Source organism: Mustela nigripes, chromosome 2 (genome assembly GCF_022355385.1).
Source record: "Mustela nigripes isolate SB6536 chromosome 2, MUSNIG.SB6536, whole genome shotgun sequence".
Taxonomy (NCBI): domain Eukaryota; kingdom Metazoa; phylum Chordata; class Mammalia; order Carnivora; family Mustelidae; genus Mustela; species Mustela nigripes.
Genome location: NC_081558.1, coordinates 163,724,276 through 163,736,475, shown reverse-complemented (window position 1 = coordinate 163,736,475; position 12,200 = coordinate 163,724,276). Strand labels below are relative to the sequence as shown.

The 12,200-nt window shown below is 35.2% G+C and overlaps 1 protein-coding gene across 10 annotated transcripts in view; it reads left to right on the top strand.

The window, feature by feature from the left end:
- The window catches only part of DZIP3 (DAZ interacting zinc finger protein 3), a 109,234-nt gene that overhangs the window by 58,119 nt on the left and 38,915 nt on the right, over positions 1-12,200 (top strand). For 6 of the 10 annotated variants that reach the window (XM_059392014.1, XM_059392009.1, XM_059392010.1 and 3 more), the window contains 5 exons: positions 4,907-4,983; positions 6,687-7,304; positions 9,057-9,089; positions 10,005-10,174; positions 10,986-11,030. In XM_059392014.1, coding sequence (XP_059247997.1) covers positions 4,907-4,983; positions 6,687-7,304; positions 9,057-9,089; positions 10,005-10,174; positions 10,986-11,030 — 943 coding nt within the window. The remainder of the gene's footprint in view (positions 1-4,906; positions 4,984-6,686; positions 7,305-9,056; positions 9,090-10,004; positions 10,175-10,985; positions 11,031-12,200) is intronic. The other 4 variants (XM_059392017.1, XM_059392016.1, XM_059392018.1 and 1 more) reach the window with 4 other exon arrangements.

Sequence of the window (12,200 nt, the reverse complement as noted above, 5' to 3'; positions counted from 1 at the left end):
TGCTCCACAAGTAAGTGAAACCGTATGATAATTGACTCTCACTGCTTGACTTTTTTCACTCAGCATAATCTCCTCCAGACCTATCCATGTTGATACAAAAGTTGGGTATTGCAACATATTTCAACATCCTTTCTGATGGAGGCATAATACTCCATTGTGTATATGGACCATCTCTCTCTTTTTTTTTTTTTAATTTATTTTCAGCATAACAGTATTCATTATTTTTGCACCACACCCAGTGCTCTGTGCAATCCGTGACCATATCTTCTTTATCCATTCATCTATTGAAGGGCACAGTTTGGTGATTATGGCCATTGCTGCTATGAACATTGGGGTACAGATGACTCTTCTTTTCACTACATCTTTGGGGTAAATAGCCAGTATTTTGGGGTAAATACCCAGTAATGCAATTGCAGGGTCATAGGGTAGCTCTATTTTTAATTTCTTAAGGAATCTCCACACTATTTTCCAAAACAGCTGCACCAACTTGCATTTCCACCAACAGTGTAAGAAGGTTCCCTTTTCTCCACATCCTCTCCAACATTTGTTGTTTCTTGTCCTATTAATTTTGGCCATTCTAACTGGTGTAAGGTGGTATCTCCATGTGGTTTTGATTTGAATCTGCCTGATGGCTAATGTTGATGAAGATTTTTTTCATGTGTCTGTGAGCCATTTGTATGTCTTCTTTGAAGAAGTGACTGTTCATGTCTTCTGCCCATTTTTTGACCTGTTTTTTGAGTATTGAGTTTGAGGAGTTCTTTATAGGTCTTGGATATCAGCCCTTTGTCTGTAGTGTCATTTGAGAATATCTTCTCGCATTCTGTGGGTTGCCTTTGTTTTGTTAGACTGTTTCCTTTGCTGGACAGAAGCTTTCAGTCTTGATGAAGTTCCAAAAGTTCATTTTTACTTTTGTTTCCTTTGCCTTTGGAAACATATCTTGAAAGAAGTTGCTGTGGCCAATGTCGAAGAGGTTACTGCCTATGTTCTCCTCTAGGATTTTGCTAGATTCCTGCCTCATGTTAAGGTCTTTTATCCATTTTGAGTTTATCTTTGTGTATGGTGTAAGAGAATGGATGAGTTTCATTCTTCTGTTCATAGCTGTTCAATTTTCCCAGCACCATTTATTGAAGAGACTGTCTTTTTTCCACTGGATATTTTTTCCTGCTTTGTCGAAGATTATTTGACCAAAGAATACTTTTATGGAACTGGAAAAGACCCCGAATTGCTAAGAAAATGTTGAAAAAGAAAAAAACCCTTGGGGCATCACATTGCCTGATTTCAAGCTTTACTACAAAGCTGGGATCACCAGGTGCATGAGTACATGCACTTATTTTGAAATGCTTTATCAACCTTGCTTTCCTGGGATAAATAACAATTGCTCACGATCTATTTATCTTTTACATATTGCTGCTTTTTTTTCCTATAAGAAATCTTAAAAATAAAGAAGTTTAAGATTTATTTATTAGAGCATACATGGGATGGTTGGTGGGCAGAGAGGCAGTGGAAGAGGGACAGAATCTCAAACAGACGCCCTGTTGAATGTGAAGCCCCACACAGGACCCTGAGATAATGACCTGAGCCGAAATCAAGAATCAGATGTTTAACCAACTGAGCCACCCAGGTGCCCCTTTCCTAGCTTTTTAAAGATATAACATTATGTAAATTTAAGGTGTACAAAGTGTTGATTTGATACACATATATATTGTGAAATGATTACCACAGTAAGGTTAGGTAACTGTGTGAGGTGATGGATGCATTAACATTGTGTGTGTGTGTGTGTGTGTGTGTGTGTGTGTGTGTGTGTGTGTATGTGATGAGAACTTTTAAGATTGACTTTCTGGGGCTCGTGGGTGGCTCCAGTTAGTTGAGCATCAGACTCTTGGTTTCAGCGAGGGTTGTGATCTGGGGGTCATGGAATCAAGGTCCATGTGGGGTTCTGTGGAATCTGCTGGAGATTCTTTCCCTTTCCTTCTCCCTCTGCTTCTCCCCTGTTCACATGCATGCTCCCTCTCTCCCTAGAATAAATCAATAAAATCTTAAAAAAAAAAAAATGGGGGATGCCTGGGTGGCTCAGTTGGTTAATTGGCTGCCTTCGGCTCAGGTCATGAGCCCAGCGTCCTGGGATCGAGTCCCACATCAGGCTCCTTGTTCAGCGGGGAGCCTGCCTCTCCCTCTGCTGCCACTCTGCCTGCCTGTGCGCTCTCTCTCTTTCTCTCTCTCTGGCAAATGAAGAAATAAAATCTTTAAAAAAAAAAAAAAGGCACCTACTTTCTTAACTTTCAAGTATACAAACAGTATTGTTAACTATGGTAACTGTGCTGCACACTGGAATTGGATCCCCAGTTTATACTGTTTGACCCTCTTTCTCATTTTTCCCACATCCTCATCCTTGGCAACCATTATTCCACTTTCTGTTTTTGTGAGTTCAGGGGATTTTTAGCCCCCACATATATGTGAGATCATATAGTATTTGATCTGTCTGGCTTATTTCACTGAACATAATGCTCTCCAGATTCATCCATGTGGTCACAAGTGGCTGGATTTCCTTTTTTTTTTTTTTAAATAGCTGAATAGTACTCCTGTGTGTGTGTGTGTGTATGTGTATGTGTGGTGTGTGTATAAATCATATTATGTTTATCCATTCATCCATGATAGACATTCAGTTTGTTTTCATGTCTTGGCTATTGTAAGTAATACTAAAGTGAACATGGGGAAATAAATATCTCTTCAAGCTAGAGATTTCATTTCCTTCAGGTGTATAATATATACCCAACAGTGAGGTTGCTGGCTCAATTCTGTTTTTAATTTTTGAGGGCCCCCCCATACTGTTTCCCCTAGTAGCTGTATCAATTTACATTCCTACCAACAGTGCACAAGGATTCCTATTTCTCCATAACCTGGCCATCACTCGTTATCTTTTGTGTTTTTAATAATAGCTACTCTTAATAGGTGTGAGGTGATCTCTCATTGTAGTTTTGATTTTCATTTTCTGGATGATTAATGATATTGAGCACCTTTTCATGTACCTGTCAGTCATTTTATATCTTCTTTGGATTAATATGTTTGCATTTATTTACATTAACCTACATATATCTGTATTTAAAGAGAGTTTTTATAGACAGCATAGGACTTGCTTCTTTATATCCAACTTGACAATATCTGTCTGTTAAATTGGAATATATATTCCATATAAATTTGCTATAGTTGAGCGGTGCCCAGCTAGCTTAGTCGGTAGAGCATGAGACTCTTAAATTTGCTATAGTTATTGATATGGTTGGATTCAAATCTATCATCATCCTGGTTGTTTTCAGTTTTCCCCATCTGTTTTATTTCCTGGGTGTTTTCCTTTTCTTGCTTTCTTCTTGTGATCTAAGACCTATGATACACATTTTTAACTATTCTTTAAATTGTGTTAGTCACCATAAAATACATCATTAGTTTTTGATGCAGTGTTCCAAGATTCATTGTTTATGTGCAACATCCAGTGCTCCATGCAATATGTGCCCTCCTTAGTACCTACCACCAGGTTCACCCATCCTCCTACCCCTCGTCCCCTCTAAAACCCTCAGTTTGTTTCTTGGAGTCCACAGTCTCTTATGGCTCATCTCCCCCTCTGATTTTCCCCAATTTGCTTTCATTTTTAACTTTTCAAAGTCCATTTTCAAAAACTATATCACAGAGCATGTATGAACCTTATCATATGTTTCCATATCTTCCCATCTTTTGTGTTATTGTTGTCATGTTTTATTTCTAGATATAAATTCCATAATATATTGTTACTTATAATTTAATTTTTTTCTGTTTTAAACTTTATATACATTTAAACACTTATGTTTTTTATGCTTACCTATACATTATTTGTGTGATGCATTCTTTTTATAGTTTTTCCATTTTATTGCTATAATTTTATTGTATGTCTGTACTACTTTAATTACACTGGTAGATATATGGGTTATTTCTGAATTCCAGCTGTAGCAAATAGGGCTATGATGAACATGCTTGGACATGTGTCCAAATGTATATGTACAGAAAGTTTTCCAGAATTTATACCTAGGAGTAGAACTGGTTAGGCCCTCTGTCCTATTCTTCATCTTTAGTAGGTTTTGCTGAACTGTTTGCTACAGTGGTTTTACCAATTGACACTCCCACCACCAAAATTCCTTTTACTCAGTGTCTTCACCAGTAATTCATACTGTTAGAGTTAAAAATGTTTCCAGCATAGTGGGTGGTTGGCAGTGTTCTGGTGCTGGAGATAAAGTAGTTAACAGCAAGTACCACCAAAATCTCTGTCCTCATTGAACATTCTGTGGTGGCATTGTCCCATTTTTGTTTTGTTTTCTGTGGGAAAGTTCATCTCAGTGCCAAGTCTCAAGTTTCTCATCTGTTTTATGGCAACATTTACTTAGTGTTTCATTTATTTAATAAAGTTTGCTACTTTTAACCTCATTTTTTTTCCTAGTTATTTGTATTGCTGTTATGCTGGTTTCTTCATTGCTGCCTTCTTTTTTTCTTTTTATATCACTAGTCATTGAATGAGTTGAATTTCCTTGGAATAATGATTGGTAGAAAGATCTTATGTTGGAGAGGGGTCCCAACCGAGCTATAGATTTGCTGTTTTTTTAGCAATGTTTCTGCTGCCATACAGCCTTTTTACAAATAAGCTAGTCACATGATTTTTTTTTTCTTTTTTGGTGTGAAATCTAGCAAATCTATTTTTCTCATAATTCCAATGAAAATGACAATGTGGGGTTAGTGCATTTTGTTTGTTCATTCCCTTTTCTCCTTTGTTTTTAAGTTTTTCCAGGAGAAGGAGGGAAAGAAAGTGCTTTCTTACTTAGCCATGCTGATGCCAGAAATCTTGACCGACTTTGTTATTAACTGTAACTTAATTTTTTTCTACTTGCAGTTATAAAAAGTTAATGTCTCTGAAAATTACTGATACTGATATAAGACCGAAGATCAGTTTAAAATTTAGTACAAAAGGTACTGTTTTATTCTTCTATGCCTCCTCTTGAAAACCGTATTAAAAGTTTTGACTTGTTCTGTACAATATCGTGCCATTAACAACCATGTGCTTATGTTTGTCATTCACTGGGCTTGGGTTTACACTAAGCACGCATCACTTGGCATAGGCTGGAATTCATGGACAGAAATCAGCAGGTGTGTGGGTTTAATATTACCTTGGCATCCTGTAGAGAAGTTTGTTAGGTCTAGTGTATATAAAACTGTCACTATCCAGTAAGATTGGACTCCAGCAGGTGTTACCTACCAGCATCTCTTCTTGTTGCATTCCCTTTTAATAGAGCTAAAATTTTGGGCTCAAAGCCAAGTAGTCTAAACTTAGGTGCCAGCTGTTCAGCAGTATGCTAAGAAATGCCAGCCATTTAGCACTTGGATACTTTCGGGCTCCTACTCCCATGGAAGAATAGTTTGGTGCCAGTCCTTCTTGCTAGGGGGAAATGAACGTTCTTGATCCCAGTTAGCGTCTTCTTTGGCCAGTGAGAGAAAGCTCCTTGGGCCTTTTGCTTTGTAACCTTGCTTGCCTCCACAGTGTGTCAAGTACATCAAACAAGAATATTAGTTTTAAAATTTCTCAAAACATAGAATCATGAAGGATAAAATAATAAAGCTGCATTTTATAATAAATACATATTTGGATACTTATATAAAAATATACCATCTTATATCAAGTTCTTATTACTTTCTAATTCATCTCAGGCTACTCTCCTTCTTTGGAGGTGCTGTTAAACTAGGAAAATACAAAGTAGTTCATTCTCATGTTTTATTCAATTTCATTGATGAAATAAATATCTTAATAATAAACTTAATAAACTTAGTCATTAATTTGTTTTTTGAGAGGGTAAGAACATCATCATCAGGTCAGCGTGTCTGAAACTTTAATATATATTTAAATCATCTGGTGATTTTGTTAAAACACAGGTGCCAATTCAGTAGCTCTGGGTTGGGGGTGGTGGTGGGAGGGATGCTAAGATTCTGAATTTCTAAGAGGCTCCCTTACAGATGCCACTGCTGGCCTGTGGACTACACTTCCAGTAGTAGGCATTAAGGCATTAAGTCACTTTATATTTTTTGTCACTTTATATTTTTTGATAAAGCTCTATACTGTCTAATATGGTAGCCACTAGCCATATGTGGCTATTTAAATTAATAAAAATTAAATAAAATTCAGTTTCAATTCCTTTGTCAAAAAAGCAGCTTTTCTGGTGTTCAGTGGCTAGTAGACCAAATCTTAAGACATTTTTATCACAGAAAGTTTTACTGGACAGTGCTGATTAAGATAAAACGTAGTTGCTTAAATAAAGTATAATTAAACACTGGCAGTTACCATTCTTGAGAGTCTTCAGAATTTTCAAAGGCTTAATATTTTTTATGCCATTTGGTTGCCAAAGCTCACTTACTTGAACAAAACCCTGGATGGTTGAAAGGCTTCTGTGTGATTAGTCTTTGTGATTACTTTTGCTTGGGAATATATTGTTTTTGTTGGGATTTTTTGACAGCTAGACAGCAGCATGCTTATTGAGCACTGGCTATGGCAAAGCACTGTATTGTACTTTATTCTTTTGGAATAGTCCCTGTCCTACAGGAGCTTAGGATGTAATACAAAAGACCACATGGAAAAAGAGCATTAATGTGGAATGTTTTGACTTCTCAAAATTCATTTTCAGATGAAATGCCTATCTTCAAACTTGATTATAATTATTTCTATCACCTGCTTCATATAATTATCATTTCTGGTACTGACATTGTCCGGCAAATATTTGATGAGGCTATGCCACCCCCTCTTTTGAAAAAAGAGCTTCTTATACACAAGAATGTGCTGGAACCCTACTACAACCATCTTTGGACCAATCACCCTTTGGGTGGAGCATGGCATCTGCTTTATCCCCCAAACAAGGAGCTACCACAGTCCAAACAGTTTGACTTGTACCTCCTCTTAGCTCTCATAAAGCATTTGAATGTATTCCCTGCACCCAAAAAAGGCTGGAATATGGAACCAACATCTTCTGATCTCTCTAAGTCTGCAGACATCTTGAGGCTGTGCAAATACAGGGATATCCTCCTTAGTGAGATTTTGATGAATGGTCTCACTGAGTCACAATTCAATTCAATTTGGAAAAAAGTTTCAGATATTCTTCTGCGCCTTGGGATGAAGCAAGAGGATATTGAGAAAGTGAAGGAGAATCCCATTGAGAATATCTCCCTCGATTACCATCAACTGTCTATCTACCTAGGCATACCAGTACCAGAAATCATCCAGAGGATGTTATCCTGCTATCAACAAGGTACAAAATAATTACTTACTTCACCTGGTAAATCTTCACTGAGTATCTGCCATGTGCCAGACACAGGGCTAAGTGCAGGAGATTCAGTGAATTCACATTCTTGGGAGGATAGACTCATCAAGAAACTCATAAAAATCATAGTGCTAGAAATGTTCCAGAATACCATGGGAAATCCTACTCTAAGAGAGTCCAAGAAAACCTTTCTGGAGAGTGTAATATTTAAAGAATCTTTAAATGACATGTAAAAATTAGCCCAGTGAAGAAGATGGAGAAGGACATTTCAGAAGGAAACAAGAATAAAGGTATAGAAACATAGAAATGTATTATAATGCAGGAACTAAAAAGTTTTGCCTTATTGAGATCAAAGTAGGGGAAAGTTAACAATTCAAGAGGATTTCTCTTGACTTGTTGAGTTTTTGTTTTTAGAAAGGAATTGTTGAAGGTTATCACTACTATAAAATTAAGGAAAACCATGGAAAACAGGTTCCATGTGTTTCAAGGATACACCGGGGATATATGTTTTCTCCTCCTTTCCAGCAGAACCATGATATTTAGTTTAAAAGTTTGATAGCTGTCCATTGGCCATGCCCATGAGTAATTTCAAACAAACAAACAATGTTTATGCAAGTATTCAAGGTCAGCAATAGCCCTTCCCGGACATTGTCTCTTGATATAGGAAAGACTTTGTATCTCCTCTTCAACATTCCTGGATAGCTTCTCATTTGCCATCATGGAGAATTGAGTTCAAGGCATCTCAGCATCACTGAAACCTGTACTGTGCTATTTTGGGTGACTTTACCTAGTCCCAGGTTATTAGTTGTATTACCTAGTGAGCAGCTGATGACCACACTAATATTATGTAACCATACAGCTTAGTAGGTGTCTAGTAATTGCTGAACTGGTCCAGATTTTCTGCAGAGATAATTGCTAGGCCCCAATAACAATCCTTTTACTAAGGTTCTGGGATACCATTATGTTTTCCTGCTTAATCCTTTAAAAGCTTTCTTTGAGCATAAAAGAAGAAAATGCTGACTTTCATGATTTGAGAAAGTCATGCAAGAACCCTTGACTTAAAATAAGAGACTTTTTTTTACATTTACTTTATTGAGATTTTTAATAACAAATGAGAATAAAGGTAATATTTGGGAAATACTTGAGCACTGAATAAATTCGAAGCATTTCAGGCAGTCTGTTCTCACTTTTGTAGACTGAAAAACTTCCAAGTCTTTTTAATAGAGGCTATCCTAGTATCTTCTGTCTCTTTCCTAGTAGTTATTACAATTGCTATTTTCATTTGTTTGGTTAATATCCACTGTTTCCACTAAATCACTGTAAAGGTTGTTTTATTTCTTCATCATTCAATATCTAGAGCCGAATAGAGCCTGATGCATTGTAAGTGTTTAATAAATATTAATGGGCAAGAAAGAGAGAAGACCGATCAGGATAATTCATATTGCTAAAAAAAAAATGCTCAAACTTTCAACAGAGGTCTACTTCATAATTCACTATTATTACTTCATTACCTTAGACTTCTTAAATGATAAGAATGTGCATTATCTACTATGAACTATAAAAATTTTGTTTTCTTTTTCTAAACATGAGTTTATAACCTCATGTTATAATTAGCTTCCAGTTAGTTATAAAAGTTATTGGTGCAGTGTAAAAATCTTCTGACTTTTCTTAGTCCCAGTCAGATATTTTTTGGTTGCATTTGCAGTTGTACATCTTAAATTTTTTCTTTATGTATCATAGGAATTGCTCTACAGTCAATAACAGGCAGTCAACGTAAGTATGTTTATAAACAAAGTGCCTGGGTGACCTTTCAACTTGGGACAGCTAGGGGATACTTATAGGCATTTTATTTGGTCAGATAAACTATATGATAAACTATAATTGTTTGTTGTTATAAGCTTGGAAAATCATGTGGTCATATAACTACTGGTCAGCTGAATGTAGTATGAGCCTTTTTACTCTGCTTTGGTCTTAGTGCATGTGCTGCAGGATTTACCCAATATAGTTTGTTAACTTTTTAACACATTGGATACTTACACAGGCAGAAATGTCTACCTGCTTGCTCTACCTGCTCATATATGCTACTCTTTAGCTTATGTAGCTTTTATCTGGTTAATTATCCATTGTTAAACTATATATACTCTTTTTGCCAAGTGGTAAATTGCTGATTTTTTAAATTTCCATTTTTGTGCTCTTTGTGCGTGTGTGTTTTTTTAATGCAATTCATATTGTGCCAGTAAAATTATACATGAGAAAACAACACCATGGGTTTTGTTTGGAGTAAAATTATACTTAAACAATAAAAATGTTTAAGTTAGAAATAAAGAATGTTCATTATCCTAAAATTATACTTGTTGCAGTATTAAGGTCAATGTCAGGATCCTCAAAAACTTGGTATTTAGAGTCGACTAAAGTTCTAGATTATCTAATATTTAGAGTCTTTTTAAGATAATAGTAAAGTATCTTAGCATTTGGGTTTGTACTGATTGGTTCTAGGCTAGTATCTGTACCTATCTGGTCATTGACAAATGGGCATTTCATTTTCATCTAGTAATGGAACAGAGTAAGATATCTTCTATTTCTCTTCCTGGGATGGTGTTTTATTAGGGGGAGAGATATGTTTATCATAGTGATGAGGCAAAAACTGTATGCAGCCCGATTTTGAGTGTTTTTATTTTTAACATTTAGGTATTGAAATAGAAGAGTTACAGAACGAGGAAGAAGAACTAAGTCCACCCCTCATGGAGTACAATATAAACGTGAAATCAAACCCCGAAATACAGTTAGCAGAAATGAATAAAGATGGAGCATCAATACCCAGTGAATCTTCAACAGAATCTGTTAAAGATCTCCAGGAAGTATAAGCTCTCATTAATATTTAAATTAGAACTTAATCAGGGCCTTTAGTTTGTTGCATGTGCTATACTTACAGCATCCCAGATGATTTTAGTTTATGTTTATCATAGTGTTTACATAGAGTTTGAATTGGAATGCTTCTTTCCCTGGTACTTCTTCCAAAATCTTTCCTGCCTTAACCTTTTTTTTTTTTTTCTGCCTTAACCATTTATTTTGCCAGCATTTACTGACCACTTGTTATGTGCCGGACACTATGCTAGATTTATGAACATGTTTCTTCATCTTGAGTAATTGGGAGTTAATAGAAAGTAGAAGAAAGCATAATGGGGAATAGAAGAAGAGAGAAAGAAGCAAACAGGGATATTTATATTTCAATGCCATTTGCACGAGGGTAGAATTAAAATCATGCAGGATGGTATTACTGTATTTCTTCAACAGTTATTATATGGTCACTAAATTACTCCCAGACTTAATTTTTCCTCTTATGGACTTGAATATGTTGATTTTTTTAAAGTCCTTTCCTCCTTTGTTGCTCATGCATGCACATATGCAAATGAGGACCTCTGAGCTTTTCTTCTATAGCCTATCCATTGATATGTTATCCCTTTATAGATAAATGAATTCGCAAGAGCAGGAGACTGAGATTCAAATCAAAGTGAAAATGAAAATAATTTTCTGTAGAATCTAGGAAGAGAATGTGATATTTAATATTAGAAAATAAAAGACTTCAGTGGTTAGAGGAAATATATTTTGCAAAATAACTTATTGTGTATTTTGAATTGTATATTAATTGATTTTTTTTTTTTTGGTCAGGTTAAGAGTAAACCAAAGAAAAAGAAAAAGACTAAGAATAAAAAGGTAAGTGACTGTATTAGCATTATAATAGAGGTATGTCTAATTATGAACACTTAGATTTAATACATGGATTCACTGTTAGAACTTAAAATTAATTCAAGTAGACATATAGCATAAATAACTTAGAAATATCAAGAGTTTATTGAATATGTGGCTATAGCGAGGTCTATATATATTAGATCCTGATTGATTTAAACTCACAGTGTGTCCTATTTCACTTGACTAAATCGTAATTACACATTTAAATATACAAATGAGAAACTGAAGTAGTTATTTGGAAATTTCACTAATTTCTGCATACCACTCTCATTTAAAAAATGCCTCTCAGTGTTTGAAAAACTGCTTCTCATCATATTTTTAGTGATACATTCAGATGCATTTTTCAAAACCTTAATAAGTGTTGATTTTCTTTTTTGTGTCCAAGACTCTCAATAATGCAATAATGTATAAAAATGGAACAAATTCAGGAAGCTTCATTCATTCCTTTTCTTTATTTTGCCAGTTGCAAAATAAAACAACTTCTTGTTACTGTCTATAGCAGTTTTAGCAAAAAACTCTTAATTGATTGGAAAATTACAAAGGAAAGTTGAGTCTTGTTTTTGGCTTAATTTTTTATTTAACTATGACTATATTTCTGGTGCGATTTTATTGTTGTTGTTCAGAGCAAAATTGAAGGGAGGTTTTCCATGTATCTCTGACCCTCACACATGAATAACTTTCCCCATTATTAACATCCCCCAGTAGAGTGGTACATTTGTTACAGTTCTTTAACCTACATTGACATATCATGATTGCCAAAGTTCCTTTACAGTTTGGTTCACTCTTTATGTTTGTAGATTTCTATGAATTTGGACTCAAGAGGTTTTTTTGTTGTTGTTTTTATCAAGCATAGTAGCTACCCATTATGCTTTGCAAACTTTATAGTGAAAAAAAAAAAGTGTTATTTTCTGGCCTGAAATATCTACTTAAAATCTAGATGTACTCTGTAGATTATATAATAAATTCAGTGAGAATATTTGCCCAACTACAATCTTGTAAGCCCCTATTACCTAGTCTTTTGGGAGTATATACAGATTTTAATCATAAATGAAATTTAACACAATGAAGGGAAAGTTATAAAACACTTTGGTGAAGAACAAAATAAAGGTTATTTATGCTCTGATCAATAAAATA